Source organism: Equus przewalskii, chromosome 2 (genome assembly GCF_037783145.1).
Source record: "Equus przewalskii isolate Varuska chromosome 2, EquPr2, whole genome shotgun sequence".
In the NCBI taxonomy this organism is placed as follows: Eukaryota; Metazoa; Chordata; class Mammalia; order Perissodactyla; family Equidae; genus Equus; species Equus przewalskii.
In genome coordinates, this window is record NC_091832.1 from 24039061 (window position 1) to 24059337 (window position 20277).

Consider the following 20277-nt stretch of genomic DNA (forward strand, 5'->3'; position numbering starts at 1 on the left):
ATGGGAGGGGAGGGAGGAGAGAGAGATGGATGACAGACACCTTGACTTTCCCTTTGGCAGTACTAAGCAGAAGAGGCCCACTTTGGGGTCCACTGCTTAGAGCAGACAACATTTTTCCTTCTAAATGTGGGCCCAGCCCCAACCCTGTCCCTCCCCCATTAAGAAGCAGCAGCCACAGCCAAGTTTCAATCATTTAATTAATTAACACCTTTGAATGAAACACGCACAGAGCTTTTTCCTGTGTCTCACTCAGGCTTCAGGGAAGAGGGAATGGATTGTTTGTATAGACATATCAAAGACTCAAAAATTTAAAGAAATATATATATATATATACTTCTCTCTCTAACATTTTCATGGAAATTAAAAATCAGAGGCTTTTGGTCTTTCCATTTTCACTAGGTCAAGCTCATTTACCCAAGAGGACAAAGAAGGGTTGCCTCTTCTAGATCCTCTTCTCCTTTGTACTCTGTCCCACCCAGTGGGGAAACAAGCTCAGGAGATTCTAACTGAGGATAAGGAGCTCGAGTAACATGGGGAGAGGGGAGGGAAAGAGAGAAGGTGGGCTCCCTCCCACCTCCAGCAGTTCCAAGGCTGCTGCCAGGGCCTGGTTTCCTAGAGGCTTTGACCCGGGTCCTCGTTCCCAGGGGGTTGGATCAGGAGCTCTGAGCAGAGCAGTGCTTACTGACTGTCCTTCCCGGGCTCACTGGGCATGCGCAACACAAACCCAGCAGTAGCTTGCTGTTACCCAAGAGCAAGGGAAGAATGTTGGTTTACAGCTACAGGGAGAAGACAGTAGTGAAAGAGGGCCAGAGGAACCTGGTCTCTCCTACCACATCCCCTGCGTTCCCAGCTCTTGTTCTGGGAGGGGGTCAATCTCTCTCCTTGGTGGAGGAGAAGAAGCTAAAAGCGAGGTCCCTTGCCAGGCTCAAGCCTGAGTCACCGTTAAGGAAAGAGGATGGAGATAGAAGGGGTGGCCCTGGTGGCAGCCATGCTGCTGTGGAAGTCACAGGGGCCAGTGGGGAAGCCATCTTACCTAGATAGGTGGCACAGGCTGAAAACAGAAAGGTCGTTAAAGTTCCTGGAGGAGAGATCAGTAGAAGAGGCTGATGTCTAGGGGGCAACCACCCAGCCTGCTCCCTAGGAGCACGGAATGTCCCTCTCATTGACTAGGGAAGAGCCTGGAATAGAATGCACTTTTGGCTTCCCATCCTTGTCACTCAGCATCTGCTCCCCCCAGCAGAACCACCTATGCTGAAAGGCAGCTGCAGCAAAGACATGCACGAAGACAAGGAAAGAGAAAGGTCAGACGATGAAATCCAGAGGGCCAGGCCCGGGCCCCTTGCCCAACTAAGCTCCTCCCCTGCCAGACCCTCTCCCCCATCCACCTCCTCAGGACTTCCTGCAGTTGAAGGGGACCCAGCTTTGCCACAGCCCGTGGGCTTCTGCCTCTAAAGTGTCGTGCCTGCCTACCCCAACCTGATAAAATGAAAGGGGGAAAATGCTTGGCATTGCCAAGTGCCAACCGAGATGACCCCCATTCTCTTCTCCTGCTCTCTGAGGATAGAGAGCCTGTGGACCTCCCCTCTGGGTCTCTCTCCCCCGACCCATTTGGGTCTCCCACTTATCCCCTGCATGCAGCACCTGGCAGAGCCGGAAGGCAGGAGGGGTGGTTGGTGGTAAGTTGAGGCACAGGAAGGCTAACCCCCACTGCACCTTTGTGCTTTGGAATTCCACAGTCCCACTCCTGCCTCCAGCGTGGAGAAGCCTGTGGGATACAATGACTTGCCCACCTCCAAGAACTAAGAAAAGGAGCAAACTGGTTTGGTTTGGAGGGAGGGGACAGATTGGTCCCAGCTATTGGGCTGGCTACGAGGGACTGATGCTGCTGCCATGTAAACAGGCCTTTGGAATGTGGCTTCACGGGCCCTGGAGGATGGACATGCAGCCACGTTTCAAAGTGCTTTGATTCTGGACTACAGTATGTGCATGATTTGGACATGAAAAGAAAAATAAAAAACTCAAGTGAGGTGTTCTGCTCCCAACTCTGTGGCCTCAGGGCCAGCAGGGGGCGCAACCACCCACTCCCTCCAGCTACCTCTTCAAGATGAGGCTAAGGCCAAGACTGAAGTGGCAGCTGCCAGAGGTGAATCCATTCGGGAAAAGGCATGAGAGCTGAGTGACTCGGAGGACAGATTGACGCCAGGCTTGCATAAATATTGAAGGCGGTGAGTTAAGGCTGCAGGCATCCTCTCGATTAGGTTAAGTGTCTGCCGTATCCTTTCATCCTTGGAGCTGCTCAGGTCCCTGAGATTGTACTCCTGGGTTGGGCCAGCAGTGTCAGTGAGGTGCCTAGTGGTCAGACCAGCTCTTTCTGGGGGTCTGTGGGGAAAAAGAAGGGACACTCAGCAAGGGGACCTCCTGTCTTGGTTCTGGTCACCAAAGGCCCAAGGCACATCCTCACCCCCTCAATTTACTGACCATGCGGCAGCTCTGGGTTAGACACTACAAACGTTCTGACACTCATACAGTATCACTTGACAGTGAGGAACTTGCAGCTAGGATGGGCAGGTAAAATGGCAAAGTTGGACTCCAAACTCAGTAGTTCTGACTCCAAAGCCCCACACACCATGCTCTTTCACTGTAGCTCATCAAGGGGTACAGTTCACCCTTCCCAGGCATCCTGAGACCAGAGAAGTCTTAAAGATGCAAGAGCAAGTCCTTCACGGCAGGACTTCAGATATCTATTTCCCATCACCAGTGATGGGCCCCACTGCCCACTGTACCTGAGCTAGGCAGGCCCAGCTTCTGCTCCTCTGGACCCACCAGCTGCAGGACACCTCCATTCTCCGCCAGCTCCCCCTTAGTCCTGTCCTCGGCATGGGGGAGCCCGTTGGTGGGAGGAGTAGTAAGAGGCTCAGCCCGAGGAAAGCTGGGGGAGGCAGGTACGGGGACTCCCACAGAGGGCTTGCGGGCCACGGGTGGGGGAGCCTTAAGTGGCTTCTTTGCAGCCTGGGGTGGCCGTTGCTCCGAGATGCTCCGAAGTTCAGCCACCAGATTCCGCTGAAGGTCTGCCTGGGTCTCAGGGGACACAGACCGCTCCAGCTGCAGCTTCTTAGTGCCCTTGGAGAAGATGAAGCTGGCCGTAGAGGCAGGGGACTGGGGACACCGTGGCTCTACCTCAGGTGGTCCATTGGACTGGGCACTCACAGGGCCCTCGCTGGCAGCCAGACTGGAGGCCTTGAGTCGGACAGCAGCATGGAGCCCTGAGGAGGCGGCAGGTGCTGGGCTGGCCCGCCCTGACAGGGCCCTTCGTAGTGGCTTCTGGGGGGCCAACGGCCCTGATGCTGGGGTTGGAGCCACTGTGGGAGTGCCCACAGAGCGCAGCCGAACCATCTGCAGGAGCGAGGGCGTGACCAGAGGTGCACCAGCATCCTCCCTGGGAACCCCACTGCCCTTGTTGCAGCCCATGGGTTCTTTCCGAGGGACCTTGGCCAGAAGCCCTGTGACAGAACCAGCAGGAGGTGGGGCTGGTGGAGCTGGAGGAGGGTCTGGGGTACCATGGGGCTGGCTCTGGGAAGAGACAGTAGCTGAGGGGGGCAAAGCAGCCACGGAACTGACAGTTTCCGGGGGGTCTGAAGGACCTGCACACTCAGGGCCCGTCACAGAGAAAAAGGCCTCCTCAGGTGGAGGGAAGTCAGCCATGGACAGGTCCTGCTCCTCGGGTGCAGGAGGTGGCGGAGGGGGCCAGTTGGGATCTTGGAGGGGCTCCTCAGCCATCTCTGGGGCAGATGGGGCCTCCTCAACCACCTCTGGCTTCTTAGTGGGTGGGGGGGGTGGATGATAAGATGGGGGTGGAGATGGTGGGGGTGACTGGTCTTTGGCGGCAAGGGGAGACTCCTGTGGTGGAGTCAGGGCTGTCTGGGGAGTGGGGGGGGATTCAGGACTGGCATCAGTGGTAGAGATTGGCCCAGGGACCATAGCAGGGGCAGTCGGAGCAGGGGCAGCTTGGTTAGGGCTCTTGGGCTTGGAGGGAGGTGGGGAGAAGGGGGCAGGCACCTTGGGGTGAGGAGGTATGACAAACCTGTCACCCAGGATGGTTGACATCTGTGGACCAGAGCGTTCTGAGGGGGCTGGGTCAGAGGAGGAGGAGCATAGAGACGTGAGGGAGGAGGAGACAGAGGCCCCAGGAGATCGAAGGGAAGTGACTCGCTCTGGTTTAGGGGGTTGAGCCTTGCCTGGGGAAGCAGGGGCCCCTGCTAGACCCTTGGGAGGGAGGGTAGGGGTACCACTTTGGCTCGAGTATCCACTGGAGGGTGACAGCGTCCGTTCTGGGGAGCGCGGGGGGCGCCGAGAGCCACCCGGAGATAAGCCAGGCACCCAGCTGCCTGCTGAGGTGGATGGACAAGGTGCTGCCCCCATCCCTTCTGACCCACCAGTGGTGGGCGGCCGAGGCAACTGTGGCTGCTGCTTCCGCTCAGGCTTGGGAGGCAGCCCCAAGGGCCCATCAGGTGCTGCTGAGCCCCGCTGATGGAGCGAGTGGGTCCGGCGGGGAGGTGGTGGCGGCCGCTTCAACTTACGTAGGGACACACTCCGGCCAGACAACTGCCCACTACTCCGAATGCTGACAGTGTCTGAGGCCTCAGCTGTGCTGCCCCCACTGGGAGAGCCCCTCCCGCTGCCCCCCTGGGGAGGGGGTGCCACACTATTGCTAGCCACAGAGCTCTCTGGCCGGCCCTCAGAGCCACCCTTAGAGGAAAGGGTGGAGCCATCAGACACAATGGTCTCAGAGGACTGAGAGTGGCTCCAGGTGTCACTGGAAGAGGAAGGGTGGCGGCTGTGGGGCCGTGGGCTGGAGACCGAGGAGAAGCGGCCCAGTGAGCGGACAGAGGCCGGGCTGGCCGAGAGCAGGCTGCAGCGGCTCAGTGTGCGCAGGCTGCAGCGGCCCAGGGCCACCACGTCCACCGTGGGTGGCAGCACAGCATGTGGGATCAACTTCGACAAGTAGGTAGCCTGGGGCGAGATGGACATAGCTGGGCTCATGGGCTCTGGAGGCCCTGCCCCTCCTGTCAGTCCAGGCACTGCTAGGGACATGGGTCGGGTCACTGGTGGGGGCCGGGCCCCTGTGGATCGTCCAACAAGGGTGTCATCCCGGTAAACACGGTCGATGTGGCGCTGCAGCATGGCCTCTGCCTCGGTACTGGCCTCTGCCTCCAGTGCCTGCAGGGACACCCGGGCCCCTGTCGCTGAGGCCAAGCCCACTGGGCGGCCATCCACCGTGGGGATGCGCACAGCATCCCGTGGACCAGGAGGCCGAGGAGTGCCTGGTGCCTCACGCTCAATCCGCAGGCCTAGAATGGACAGGGAGGATGTGGGAGTCAGCAGAGGGGTTGGCCAGGGCTCCCCACCCACCCCTGCTGCCCTCCTAACTGGGTGCTCACCGAGTTCCTTCTGCACGTGCTGCGGCAGTCCCAGGACGGTGCTCCGCCTCTCCCGCCGCCGGCGCCCGGACTTCCCAGATGATTTGGGAAATGAGTCATGGGGTCGGAAGGTGGAGCCTGGGGGTCAGTCCAGGGGAGAGAAACCATTAGAGCAGGTCTCAGGGCACACTGTGCAGAGCACAACCTCTGTAGAATATTAATAAGAGCTCTGCAAAAAAAGATTTCCACAGTCAAACAGGCGTGGGCAAAACTAAGTCAAACAAAGCTAGGACACTTCTTTTCTGTAAGACTTCTGGAAGGCTTTACTAGGTCAATAATGGTCATTTCCATTTAGTGAACATTTATGATGTGTTAGCATGCTAAACACTTGGCATTCATTCCAATAACGTAAGTACTCTTATCCTCATTTTTATAGATCAAACAGAAGCTCAGAGAGGTTAAGGACTGGCCCAAGGTCACCCAGCTGGTAAGTAGCAACACCAGGCTCAAATCCAGGTTTCCTGATTCTTAACTGTCCTGCTCTGCAATTAATGTGCATTATGAACCTCCCAGAGGGTACAGTGTTTCCTGAATTCACAGAAGCACAGAGCCTTGGGAAACACTACATTAGGAGGAAAAGGGGAAGCTGCAGGTGCTGGGACCCAGATGGTGCCCACCACCCCACTCCCTGTTCAAGAATCCCGGCTGGTGAGCAGACACCTTTGCGCTGGATCATCTCCGAGCGGATGGAGAGAGCATCCTCTGCCGTGGAGCTCTCCGCTGTGTAGGATGTGGTCTGGCTGCAGAAGGAGATACTATCTTCATCTGGCCCTGTCCGGGAGGACTGTTGAGGGAAAGAAGGGGATCAGTCCCTGGCCTGGGACCCAGGACTACCCCAGAGGCCTGGGAGGGGCTTACTGTTGCCTCTTCAGGGCTTCCCTTTGGCACTTTTGACTCAGATCCCCCCGCTGCCAAGCATCACCCAGCACTGAGCAGACATCAGCCAGAACAGCCCTCAGGGGTCATCTAGTCTAGCCCTTCATGAAACAGGAAGGAAACAGAGATCCAGAAGGGTTCAAAGACATACTTGCCAGAGGTCAAGCAGGGAGGGAAGAGTAGAGTCAGGACAGAGCTGGGGGCAGGGCTCACCTGGATGCTCTGGGTGTCTCCATGGTCCCAGCCACCCTTGTTCAGTTTCTGTTTTTCTGGAAGACACCAGAATGGTGTGTTGGGCTTAGCCCCTGACCTTGGGAGCTGAGAGTAGCACTGGAAGGGAGGGGGAGGTTACCTTGGTGCTGTAGGGAACGCAGCCCCTCCTGGGCCTGTGTGTGCAACTCCTCCAGGTGAGGCGGCCGCCCACTGGGGAAGAAGACATTGTCCTGGTGCTCATCCACCACAGACCCTGGCCCCTGGCCGGGACCTACACCTAGACGTTTGTCACCCTCAGCCTTGGCAGAGCCTAGTGGGATGGAGGAGGAAGAGAAGTGAGGCAGGCCCAAAGGCATCTGGGCCCTGGGGATGCACAGGCACCACAGCAAGGGCACCCACAGCCCCCAGACTGTACACAGCCCTGCACATACATGCAGTGCACACCTCCCCCAGTCTGTACACCCAACCCACAGTTCTGGAGCATACACGCAATACACAGCCCCCATGTACATACACAAACCACACCCCAGTGTACAGATATCTGAGTACCCACCCCATACAAAGGGCCCTACAGAGGGCACCATACTCAGGGCACACAGGCCCACTGTATATGCACACACCACCCACAGGCTTCAGCTTGTATACAATCAAACAGCACCCAAGTATAAACACATCTGGGTACCCACACCGCACACAGGGGCCCACATGGAGCACACCCAATCCTTGTGTATACACACAATATCCACAGTCCCCATTCTATACATACACAAACAGTACTCAAATATACATACAACTGTGTATCCACACATCACTCAGGGGACCATGGAAGACACCCCAGAATACACACAGCCCGTAGCAAATACACTTCTCGTCTCCAGATCCCAAGCTCCATTTTACAGGAAAACAAACCACCCTTTTTGTTCACCCTCTTGGCCCAGGTCCAGAAAGAAGACACACAGAACACTAGGAAGGGGTGGCAGTTTGCAGGGGTCATAACGAGATCCCCAGGAAGTTCTGGGGGGAGGGACAAACCAGGTATATGGCCTCTTGGGTCCCCTACTCACCCATGTGGCTGTCCCTTAGTGGAAGGATGGGGCAGGGCAGGGGAGGAGGACCCAGGCCCCTCTAGCCCTAGCCAAGGCAACTCTATCCTCTCTTGGGGGAACAGCCCCAGGTATCCCCCTCTCCTGGAGGCCCCAGCCCCTGGTGCAGAGGAGCTAGGGATCTATTACAAAGGATCCTGTTACAGGCCCCGCCCATGGGGGAGCTGGTCATCTAATCCCAGGAATGGGGGGCTGTGTCAGCACTTTGCAGCCCCAGCCCCCCTTTAAAAGGAACCCACAACATAAGCAAAAGCGCTGGCAGGGTCATGTGACCCTGGCAGCACCTTATAGAGGGGCAGGAACAAAACAAGCCCTTTAAAGGGCCACACCCCAGGATGCCCCAGGATCGGGGTCTTCAGTTCAGACACCTGCCCTTTCCTCCTTCCTCAGACCATTCTTCAACAGCCAGCTCCTGCCCCAAGGAATCCACAGGAATCCCACAAAGTCAGAGCTGGGAGGTCTCCCAGGAATCCATCCAGTTGAGTCTCACCTAATCCCCCGATTTTACAAGATGGGAAAACAGGCTCAAAGAAGAAAGGCCTTGCCAAGGTCACCCGCAAATCACAGTCAGACAGAGCCCGGATTAAACTCCAGGTTCCCAGAGGGGGCTCCTGGATCACAGTCAGATGGGGACCCTCTAGCCCCCACATCTTACTCCAGGCCTAGGAGAAGGAAGCCCAGCTCCTAGGAGAAGGAAGTTGCATAGGCCCCTCTCTCCAAAACTTCTCCCCGGGGCATCTAAACAGGATTTCACTGATCATGCTCCCCAACTTCCAGGGGCACCACATTCCTCTCTACTCTGCTCCCCACATGCCATCTTCCCACACACACTGACTGACCTGGGAGGGGGTGCCCCACGTCTCGGAACTGAGGTATTGGGATGTACCCAGTGAGGTGTGGGTACTCCTGGAGAGAGGCAGTCTCACCCAAGGGCTGCAGGCTTCAAGGTCAGAGCCACCCGGATCCATCCTCCCAAACGCAAGCAGGGCCCAGACAAAGGCAGCGGGAGAGCGGCTGGACAAAGGCTCAGGCGGACAGGGGAGTCTGGCCTCATGACGAGCCCCATCCCCCACCCATTACCCTTCCCCGGCCTGGATCCCCTACTACAGAAGGGTCTGGCAAACGGAGGTGTCGGGGATCCCTCCTCTCCCCCCCCAGCCACACCCACTCACCCTTCTTCTTAAAGAGGCCGAGGAGTGCCGGGAGGTGGCGGCCCAGGAACACCACCATGACTGCGGGCGCCACTCGGACTGTCCCCTATCCCGACCTCTCCAGAAAGCTGGGCGACGCCTTCACTATAACCCGGCACTGAGGGGATGCGAGGCCACCCGCCCAGCCGCAGAGCGCCAGCTCCAGGCAGAGGAGGGGGAGGGGCCGCTCCTCGCAGGTCCTCCTCCCACCTTCGCACTGAGCCCGCCCACACGCCGACCCCGCCCCTCAAGCGGAGGGCAGAGGCAGGGGCCATCCCAGGCTCTGAGGGGGAAACTGAGGCCTGGAGTCTGTGGGTGCTCACCGCTGGTGGAGAGGATGACTAGGGGGGCCGAAGACACTCGATTCCAGGGGCAGACCACTAACCCTATCCCCAAGTCCTTTTCAACTCAGGAGCCAGAACTAAGGCAGGGGACCCGCTGCCAGATGGTAGGTGGAAGAGCCAGTAGACTAGACTTGGCATGGTGCCCACCCCCAAGTCTTCCTTGCTGGGGAGGGTAATTCCCAAGGGAAGGAGCTTAGCACATGGAGCAGCCAGGTAGAAGCCCAGGACTGCCTGTGGGGAGGGCAAGGCCACTGGCTGAGGCCCCAGGAGGGGTGGGAGCCAGCCCAGGACACAGCACTGGGAAGACACCAAGATGCCCAGAGCAGAATCACAGTGGCTGGAGGTAATAACCCCTCACGTGTATGTTCAGCCTCACACTTTCCAAAGGACTTTCTCCCACTTTGGTAATGTGGCATCAGTAGCCCAGAGAAGCACTGTGAACTCCAAGGTCACACAGCAGCAGCAGGCCTTCAAGGCAGACCTCCTGCTCCTCCAACCCAGGATTCTTCCCATTCTCCTCACTCTGTGACTCAGTGACTCTGCTGGATCACTAGGTGGGGACAACAGAATTAGCCAAGAAACAGCTCATAGGTAAGGGCAGTAAGTGTCGGGGGGTGGGGAGGGTGTACCTGGAAGGAAGTCAGGTCCAGGTTCTAGTCCAGCTCCACCACACACAAGTCACGAGTTCATATGGAAACAAGGCCAATAACTCCTCTTTATAAGATTGCTATACCCACTCACTCAATCAGCAAATCTTTATTAGGCTAGTGTTGGGGGCTACGGCTATGGAAGAGAACTATCTCCTTCACCAGTATATTCCTAGTGCCTACATCAGTGCCTGGCACACACTCTGAGTTCAATAAATAGTTGATGAATACATGAATGAGGTAAACTAACTATAACTTTAGACAGTGAAGACCGCGGAGCTGTGACAGGAAGGCGGTACCTTTGGGGGCATCAAGGAAAGCCTCTCTAAGGAAAGGCCATTGGAACTGAGACCTAAAGAATAAGGAGCCAGCCAGGGCAAGTGCTGGGCACTGAGCCTTCTAGACAGACGCAACAGCAAAGGCCTGGAGGCAGGACTGGTGAGTTTCCCAGACCAGAGAGGAGGCCAGTGTGGTTGGAACATTGTGAGCAAGGGAGAGAATGGCAAGAGGGGAGAGGGCAGGAGGGGAGAGGGCAGGAGCCAGGCCAGGTAGGGCCCCACAGGCCTTGGCAGAGTCTGGATTTTATTCCAAGAGCCCCAGAAGGTCAGTATGAAGGTGAAGCTGGGTGGTGACAGTGTTAAAAGAGATCCCCTGACAACTCCAAAAAGAGTAGCTGAGACTGTGGAAGAGAAAGTCTGTGAGCTACACAGTGCTGTCCCCCAAACGCGCCTGAGGACACCCCTCTCTCCCAGCACCTGTCCCTGTGCGTCCCCAAGGATCTAAGCATTCATAGCGGCTCCTTCCCCATTTGTTGCCCCACCTCTCCGAGACCAGCCAAGCAGAAGGCTGAGTCCTTGCTCTCTGGAGAACAAAGTTCTGTGGAGCTGGAGAGTGCATACCCACAACTCATTGAAATCTAAACAACAAGCCTAAGAAGTAGGCTCTTTTATCCCCATTTTACAGAGCAGGAAATGGAGGCCAGAGTGGGCAAGCATTATAAAGCGGTAAATGGGGTGGCATTTGCATTCAAGACAACTTGAATCCAAAAGCCACACTCTGTGTGCTGTGCCAGCTAAACCTGACCTCCCCTCCAAAGAAGGCAGCAGGACTCTATCATCCCCACGAGTTCAGGGTTGCTTGACCACGTCCTCCACTCCTCTCTCTCAGGCCAGACCCATCCACCCCTCTTATTAGTCCCACTCCAACAGAAAAGAGCAGCAGACTGACACTTGTAATTAATTCATGCCAGCCACCATGCCAGGTGCGGGTGGAAGGCAAAATCTCTGCCCTCATGGGTCTTACAACAGCCCTTGGAGGAGGTCTTTGAAGACACTCTCCTGGAAATTGTCCATGGACCTGTGAGGCTCAGAGAGCCAGGTGACCTCCCAAGCTCTGGCTGCCTCCAAAACTGGAGCTTTAACCATACAGGACACAGTCATCCGCAGCTTCCCCCTAACCAGGGACACTAAGGGCTGAGCTCCAAGTCCGGTCGGGGAACACCAGCTCATCAAGGTCTCAGGTCCACAGCTGGCAGTCAGGGCCACAGCTGCAAATTCCCAGTCTGATCCAAGGCTCTCACACTTGATAACATCCGGTTGCCCCAGCAACACCCCACCCCCCACCCACCCACAGCGTGGCCAGCACCCCAGGCTTCTCAGAGCCACCCCAGGCACAGGTCTACACACCTGTGGCTTGCTTGGGGCAGAGCTCAGCAACCTGAGTCTCAGGTGGAGGGCAGGGACCTCACAAAGAAACTGAGGCCCAGGCAGTGGAAGGACCTTGCCCAAGGCCACACCTTGAGTCCGTGTTCCAGGACCTTCACAGTCCAGAGGCGCGCAACCTGTGGCTGAGGCTCACCAAGCAGCCTCCGCCTTCCCCTCCTCCCCCACCTGCCTGAGGGAGGAGGCTTCCCAGAGCTGAGAAGATAACTTGCTCCTGGCCACGCCCCTAATACGCAGGGCACACCAGGAGGCACACATGCAAACTCCTGAGCTCAGATACAGTCCCCGAGCAGAGGTATGCAGCACGCACCTCCATAATGTCACTGGGGCCACCCTCACAGGTGGGCACTCTCAGGACCACGTCCACAAAGCACACCCAGGCCACGCTAGTCCGTGTCCTCCTCACGCACGAGTGCCACTACACAGACTCAGCAGGGCCCTGCCAGGTGGCTGCATGTACACGAAGGTGGGTGCATTACCCACCACTCTGGGGCTTTCCTGAGCCTGGGGACAGGGAGAAATGGGGGACGGGCCCCCACCCCCCAAGGCCATGTGCACATTCGTGCACATGCGTACCCACTGTCTTGGCAACATCCTCCATGGGGTGAGGTCTCAACCTGCCCCATTCCAGAACAAGGGGCGGGCATTGCGGCGCGCCCACAGCCAGGCAGGCCTGACTCAGAGGAGAGGAATGAGGGGGGAGGGCACAGCTGCCCAGGTGGCCTCGCTCAGGAGCCGAAACCCTCCAGAACTGACCCTGCCAGCAGCACCTCCTCACTCGCCGTGGCTTAACTGCCCCTGCCCAGCCCAGGAGCCAGGATTCAGGGCGTTCAGAGGCCCTAAGTCTCAACCCCTCACTGTACCTGTTAACAAATCAAGGCACAGAGTGGTGCCAGGGCCTTCCCACAGGAGCAGAACCCGGGGTATATAAAAATTTTCTTCTTTTAGAAGCAGGACAAAGGGAAGTGAATGTAACACAAACTTCCAGCTGGAGGCACTTTACAGCTCTCTAAACACTCTCTTCTACCGTGCAGCAGAACACCTAATAAGAAACCTGAAAGGTGCAGTGACCTCCCCTTTTTACAATCGAGCACAAGGAGGCTTGAGGGAAAGTGACTTGCTCAAGGTCACCCAACCAGGAAGTGGCTGAGCCCACAGTGGAACCTGGGTCTCACTCCAAAGGCCTTAGTGGCCCCAAGTCTGAGGAGGCTCAGGGGTCAAGGAGGCTGCAGCCCTCAAGAGGGGCAGTTCTGTGCCCCACCTCTGCAGAAGGGGAATCTCCCTCCTGCCTTCCCTCCATGGGAAGCCCCGCCCCAGCGTGGGCAGAGCTGACAAGCCGGTTCTAAGGTAAATATTGGGGGGCAGGGAGTGCCTGGGACAGGGAGGGGAGGATCCCATCCTATAGACGCCTGGGGGAACAGGCAGCAGTGGAGGGAGGAATTAGCTACAATAATATTAATAAATGTCATAATGAGTTTCCGGGTCAGTTTCTGCTCCCCAAAATGACATAATAATCTCTTTCCACCAGGGTGCAATTCTGACTTTCCAAAGTCCCTTCCTTTGTTCCTTCAAGGCATAACTCCTCATTTTACAGATGCAGGAGAGGCAGCCACCATGGAGCCAGGAGAGGAAAAGACCGGGAGTCAGGAGGTCTGGATCCCAGGCCTTGAACAAATCAGTCAGCCTCTCTGGGCCTCAGTCTCCTCATCTTTAAAATGGGACTAATACCTACCTCAGGGAGTGCCTGGAAAAGTTAAAGAAGGCCATGCAGCCAAGTGTCAACACAAACTGTTGTAATCAGTGGGAGCTTCTGCCTCTCCGTGCAAGGGTAGGTAAAGGGCCCTCTCACGCCCTTCTGCCTTCCTACTTACTACACAACGAGAACGAACTAGCACTTACTGAATGCCAATTGATTGAGACACACATGGTGTCCCTAAATCTCCCTCACCATACAGAGGCACTCCAAGGGTCAGTGACTTGCCCAGGGTCACACAGCTAGTAATGCAGAGTCAGGATGTGAGACCAGCTCTGACTGGCTGCAAAATCATGTTCTTCCCAGATTAGTGGTTACCGGAGAGGAAGGCGGTTGGGGGATGGGCATAAGGGGTGAAGGGGCACATATATATGGTGACTGACAAATAATAATGTACAACTGAAATTTCACAATGTTATAAACTATTATGACCTCAATAAAATTAAAAAAAAAAAAATCATGTTCTCCCCATGCCACCAGAGGCCTCCTCTCCCACCCACTTCCGGAGCTCTCTTCAAGTCTCAAGCAGAGTTAAGGACCATTATTAAGATAAGGTCTGATAAGGGACACTTAACATCAGCTCTCTATCAGCCCCTCAGTGACCTCGCCCTCTCTGGTGGCCCTAACCCCCTTGTTTGTGAGAGAAGGGAATTCCGATCCCAGACCACATATCCCACTGCCCTGGGAGTCAGGAGTCCCAGGTTTGAACTCGTACCGCCCCTTAGTTATGGCATGACCCCGAGCCAGGCACGGCCCCTTTCTGGGCCTCAGATTCTCCATCGGTGAGGTGGGAGGGTGGGAGAAGCGATCTCTAAAGAGCATGCATGACTCTGACCCTAGAAGCAGGGCAGTGGTCCCCCACTTTGGGTCAGGGCCTGGAGCAGCAAGGAGGTTCAGCTTATCTCAAAGCCCTCAGACCAGAGAGGGCTGGGCCAGCCCCTTATCTGGAAGCCCAGAGCTCCCCACAAGCAAGTCCGGACAAACAGTTGGTCACAAGTCTCCCCCCCATGAAGGGGGAGGAGACAGAGGGAAAAGCTGGGGGGGAGGGGGGTAGAGGAGCAGGCCTTCTCCCAGCTGTGGGGCCTACCAAAGACCCCTGGCGTTCCAGTTCAAGGCAGGGGAGGGATGGAAAGAATTCCAGGGAGTCTGACTCCACCAACAACTCAGTCCCTTCCCTCTGTCTCTTCATCTGCATGATGGGAACAATAAACCCAAGCAAGAGGGCCGTGTGTGTACCTGACAGTGCAATGCACGGGAACTGGAGGAGGGTGGTGTGGTGGGGTGCTCTCTGGGCTCCCGACTCCTATCCTCCACCATTCCCCGAACCTGCCCGGGACCAAGTGCCCAGCTGGCCTGGGGAGGGGAGGGTTGAGCTGGATTCCTGACAACCAAGGCTGATCCATCTCAGCAGGCTACAGTGTCTTTCCAGTGGTGGGGAGGCCTCTCCCGGTTTGCCCTCAGCCCTCACCCTTCTCTGCTGTCCAAGGGCACTGGATCCATGGGGACCCACCCTTCCTTGAATCTCAGTTTCCCCCTCCTACTTCCCACCTGCTCCCTCTCAGAGCCCTTGGGGCTTCCACCCCTGCCTCTCCCCGGCAGCACTTCCTCCACTTGTGCTCCCTACAGAGCCCAAACCCTCCAGGGCCTCAGGCTTTCTTTGCCCAGAGGACCTGCAGGCCCCTCAATCTAAGAGGCAACCCATCTATCCCTAAAATGATGAAGGGCACAGACTTCGGAATCTGACAGGCTTGGGTTTGACTGAATCCCAGTTCCGCCATCTCCCTGCTGAGTGGCCTTGGGCAAGTGGCTTCACTTCTCTAGAGCTCCAGCTTCCTCATCTGTAATAACAGGGGAGAATAGTAGCTTCTAGCTTGTAAGACTGCTGGAGGACAAATAGATTAATCGATGTAAGGGGTTAGCATACGGTCTTAGTATCCTGCTAGCGTCCCCCAGCCAAGCAGCCTCAAGCAGAGCCTTCACAGCCCTCTCCGGCCCTTACTCCCAGCATCAGATTAATCCCAGGTCCCATCCCTTCTGACACCTCCTCTGCAGTCTCTGCAGCTGCCACTCCTCTCCACTCCCACAGCTCCCACCCTGTCCCCAGTCCTCACCTCATCACCTCTCCCCTGGATTACTGCAACAGCTCCAGACTGCTCCTTGAGCTTCCACTCTCACCACCCCGCCCCCCCCACCCCCCAACTTGTTCTGCCTGCCCCCGCCCCCACCCTGAAGCCATCTTCCTAATGCCTCACTTTCGTAGGCCCCTCCCTTACTCAAACACCTTCCCTGGCTCCCTATGGCCAGTAGACTCCAGCCCCCTCAGCTTGCCTTGCATTCTTTCCCTCATCCTCTCAGGGACTAATCACATGTACTCAAGCCCCTGCCCCAGACCAGGGCCTGTGACAGCAGAGGCTGAGGCCGGAGAGACCTGAGAATCCTTGGCATGAGTCAAACCCAAGGGATTGACCATCTCCTCAGTTTCCTAAAAACTGGCCCCAACCCAAAAGCCTTTTGCTATATAGCCTAGAATGTTCCCCAACCTCCCCTCCCCTCCCCCACTTCCTTCTCTGTTGCCTTGACATTGTTTTCTGGTTTTTTAGGAACATCTTAAAGCCTGATGGACCCTTGAGTTGCAGCAGGAGCTGGAAGAGCACAGGACTGCTAGAAGCGGCTTAAGGCCAGCAGGCAGGAACTGCCAACACAGCTCTCTTCATCTTTCTCTCCCCCACCACAAATGGTCACAAGTCTGGACCCACAGTTGGTTTTCAGGAAACCATCAGATCAGAGTGGCCGGGGGAGGGCAGATGAAGAATGCAGCCCAGCCCCAGCCCCACTCCCTCAGTGCAGAGTCGAAGAGCAGAAGTAGGTGGGCACTGGCCTGATTTCAGGACTGCTGGGGCAAGCAGTACTGGAAGGTCCTGGACTCTCTCAACTCACCTTCTGAGGAACCCTCAGAGATCCTACCGGAACTTCATTAACTCTTTTCCTATTGTTAACTCGATTATCATTACTATTCCTCAAACCACCACAGGCAAATGACCTTGGACAAGCCCCCCCTTCTCTAGGCCTCAGTCTCTTCATCCACAAAATGGCTAACCAGGGCTGTAAGGGTTCCAGAAGCCACCTGAGCTAAACCCCTCTCATTTCACAGGCAAGGCCCCCTGTAGTAGCCAGGGAGATCCAGAGAAGTGAAAGCAATCTGCTCAAGGTCACCAGAGCCACACTGAGAACGCAGACCCCTAATTCCCAGCCCAGGCTCTTTCTATCCCCCGAGTGGAGAGATGAGATCACCAGGCTCAGTTCTGAACCTCTAGGAATGTGCGCCAGCCTGGGAAGACGTGGGTGGATTCTCCCACTACAGCAGGGGGCCCCCACCCCACCTCCTCCACGATTCTCTCACTCCCCAAAATGAGCAGGTATCCGTCTCTGTCAGAGACCCCTTTTCCTGGGGGGCGGTGAAACCACCACGCTACCCCTGCTCCATCTCTGGATTCACCAGGTGAGGGAACTAGGCACCCTCGACAGCTTCTCCTCCAGCACCCCCTGAGACTCTGGGGGATACCCTGAACTGCCGCACCCGCTGGAGGAAACCAGGAATCTTGTCTCCCAGCCCTGGGGTTGGAGGCCTTCCCCATTCTCCCCACCTCCCCCCAACTTGGAGGCTGGAATGTGACCCGCGGAGGGATCCCGCAGCACGCTGGGAAGGGCTGCGTTCCAGCTCGGTGGCTGCACTGAAAAGGGGGAGATGCGGCAGCGACCACGGGGGCGGGGGCAAGGGGGACGGAGAGAGGCAGCAGCGGCGGCGCGGATGGGGGTGGGGAGAGAGCCCAGAAAACCAGTCCGACTCCCGATCGTGCCAGATGGAGGCGGCCCGGAGCCTCCAGCCCCCCGTTTCCTGCTTCTCCCCTCCACCTTTGTCTCCCCTCCCTCCAGCAAACTTTCAGGCTGTTGGGGGCTAAAGCCTGGGGAACGTGCGTGTATGTACAAGTGCCTTCGGGTCTTTGAGCCTGACTGTGTATCTGGTTGGTTGTGCAGTTTGGAACCCGTGTGTACATCTGTGTGCCTAAGACGCTGGGCAGCTGTACCTACATGACTGATGTGTGTATACGACCGTGTGTCTGAATCTGCGCGTGTGGTATAGTTCGTGCGGCTCTGTAAACCGTATGCACAGGTATATGTACAATGTCTGGAGATCTGTGCGTCTTACAGGGATGATGTGGGAGTGTTTGTGTATGTGATTCTGTGTCTGCATGTCCGTACATCTGAGTGGGCGTTGTGTGACTGTGTAAATTGTGAACATGTACGTGTGTTCGCCCGTGGGTATTCGTGTGTGTGTCTGTGTGCATGTGAGGGGTGGGGTCTGTGCGGGGGATTCCTGGCCCTCCCACCCCCACCAGGTCCCGGGAGGGGGCAGCAGCGGTGGCGGCGCGGCTGCGGCAGGGAGACCCTCCTCCCCGCCTGCCCCGCCCCCACCCCCGGCCCCTACCTGCCGGCCGCTTCGCCGACCGCCCGAACCGCCAGAAACTGCGGACCCGGGGGCCGCTGGGGGCCTTCCTCTTGTGGTGTGAGTTGCCCATGGCGGGCACAGGAGCCGGCGCGGGAACCCGAGCGCAGCCCAACCAGCCCGGCCACCGGGCCCGCAGCCGGGGCAGGGAGGCAGCGAGACGCGCGGGCGGCCACCGCAGGCGCCCCCAGCCCCAGCTTGGCCACGCCCCCGGGTTCTGCGGCCAATGGTCGGACCAGGGGCGGGGCCGGAGGGGGCGGGGCCTGGTGCGCGTCCCGTAGGCTCCGCCCCTCCTAGGACCTGGGAGACCGGCTGAGCCGCCCCGCCCAGAGTGCTCCGGAAAGGCCCGGCCTATCCAGGTGGGGCAGGCAGGCCGCCTGCTCTCCCGGTCCAGGAGCCGCCTCTCTGAGGACTGCAGTGGAGCCAAGAGACGAGGGGACGGGCTCCAGCAGGCGGAGTCCGGAGCCCTGCTGCTGCTTGGGCCCACCAACCACCACCCCGTGTCTCTGTGCCTGTGTGTACAAAAGTATGGATCTGACTGTATTTCTGTAGTAATGGTGTTCAAAGTAATAGTACCAACATTTATACAGCATTCTCCTCTTATCTGCAAGGATGCGTTCTAAGACCCCCAGTGGATGCCTGAAACCGCAGATAGTACCGAATCCTATATATACTATGTTTTTTCCTACACATACATACCTATGATAAAGTTTAATTCATAAATTAGGCACAGTAAGAGATTAACCATAATAAAATAGAACAATTATAACAATATACTGTAATAAAAGTTACTGTAGATCTTAGCAACCTCCGCATAGGATTTTTTATCTTTGTTTATCAAGTCGAGAACTTTCACCTTTTCAGTTAAAGGAAGCACGGCTTCTCTTTGGCATATCCGAATTGCCAGCATCACTACTCTTGTACTTTGGGGCCATTATTAAGTAAAATAAGGGTTACCTGAACACAAACACAGAAGCACCGCAATATAGCGACAAGTTGACCTGATAACCCAGACGGCTACCAGGTGACTAACGGATGGTAGTGTATACATGGATACGCTGGACAAAGGGATGATTCACGTCACAGGCGGGAGGGAGCTGGACGGCGAGAGATTTCATCACGCTACTCAGAATGGCAGGCAATTTAAAACTCATCAATTGTTTATTTCTGGAATTTTCCATTTCCTATTTTCAGACTGCAGTTGACCACACGTAGCAGAAATTGCAGGAAGAGGAATCGTGGATAAGGGGACTGATATACAGCACTTACTATGTGCCAGGCACTGTGATAACAGCTTTCATGCATTCTTTTTTTTTGCCCACAAAACAATTCTGAAAGGTAGGTACTTCTATCATCCCCATTTTACAGACAGGGAAATTGAGGTTCCACGAAGTCAACTGACCAGCCCAAAGTCAAACAGCATTAAGCTGCAGAGCTAGTACTCAAACCCAGACTGACTCCAATACCCACTGCTCCATGCCGCTTACCCCTCCACTTTATCTGTGCCTCTGCATGACTTTGAAGGGGGGGCACGTAATTGGGCATTTGTAATTGTATGCTTCAAGGTGGCTGTGTAGTTCTGTATCTGTGACCCTGAACATGTGGGTTCCTCTCTGTGTAATCCTGTGTGTGACTGTGTGCCTGCATCCATATCATTGAGTCTCTTTCCATATGTCTGGATGTGTGCTTTTGTAAATCTTCCTATGTAATTGTGATTCACTCTCAAGGTGGCTGAATATCACTGATTTTTGTGTGTCTGAGTGAGTACCAGTCTGCCTGCATGCATGTAAGTGAAAATAGGTTTGTCTGTAAGACTGTGTGATTGCATGTGCTTTTGTGTATGGGTATGATTGTACCATTGTTTGTGGAGTGGACGCCCACATCTCCATTTGGAGGGTGTGTGCGTATGTAAGTAATGGAGTGTATAGGTAAACATACATGAAACCACCCATGTCTGTGCATCTGTGGAGCTGTGTGCCCCTCACTCATCTGCGCTTACACAAGTCTTCATCTTTCAAAGCCCAGGCCAAGCTTCACATCTTCTGAAAGTCCTCCAGGCTCCCCAAGGCCCCCCCCTCCGTGTCCTCAAAAGTGTCCTTGTGCCCGGGGACGTGTCCAGGGCCCCATTTCCTGGGCAGTGACTCTCCTTCACCATCACTCTGCCCTGTCTCTCCAACGAGGGGCAGCATGGGGTAGCAGAGGGAGCGCTGGGCTGGGAGTCCGGAGCCTTCGCTTCTAATCCCCATATGGCTCATCCTTTCTGCCACCTGGGCAACCCCCTCCACTACACCATGCTGCCTCTTAGGCCCAGCAGCTCCAAGACACCCTGTTCCCTCCCTGAAAAATCAGAGAGACATAGCTGATCACCACACTCCCTGAGGCCCAGCTCTTGCTAAAAGTCTGAGGTTGACAACAGTGAAGTCCCTGAGGGGCTGGTATTTTCTTCATC

General features: G+C 56.3%; 1 protein-coding gene and 1 long non-coding RNA gene across 5 annotated transcripts in view; one reads left to right on the plus strand and one right to left on the minus strand.

The window, feature by feature from the left end:
- Positions 1-179: 179 nt before the first annotated feature.
- The window catches only part of NHSL3 (NHS like 3), a 28326-nt gene continuing 8228 nt past the window's right edge, over positions 180-20277 (minus strand). The window contains exons 1-7 of one of the 4 annotated variants that reach the window (XM_070610368.1): positions 17811-18061; positions 6706-6876; positions 6567-6622; positions 6138-6261; positions 5439-5555; positions 2784-5348; positions 180-2379 (exon numbers count right to left, since the gene is read on the minus strand). In XM_070610368.1, the coding sequence (XP_070466469.1) occupies positions 2357-2379; positions 2784-5348; positions 5439-5555; positions 6138-6261; positions 6567-6622; positions 6706-6876; positions 17811-17901 (3147 nt within the window). In that variant the 5' untranslated portion in view covers positions 17902-18061 and the 3' untranslated portion in view covers positions 180-2356. Of the gene's footprint in view, positions 2380-2783; positions 5349-5438; positions 5556-6137; positions 6262-6566; positions 6623-6705; positions 6877-8508; positions 8772-8841; positions 9064-17810; positions 18062-20277 lie in introns of those variants that run through there. The other 3 variants (XM_070610367.1, XM_070610370.1, XM_070610369.1) reach the window with 3 other exon arrangements.
- LOC139081943 (uncharacterized) lies at positions 5853-13866 on the plus strand. Its single transcript, XR_011537473.1, has 2 exons — positions 5853-5904; positions 13166-13866. It is a non-coding gene; the product is annotated as an uncharacterized lncRNA (long non-coding RNA).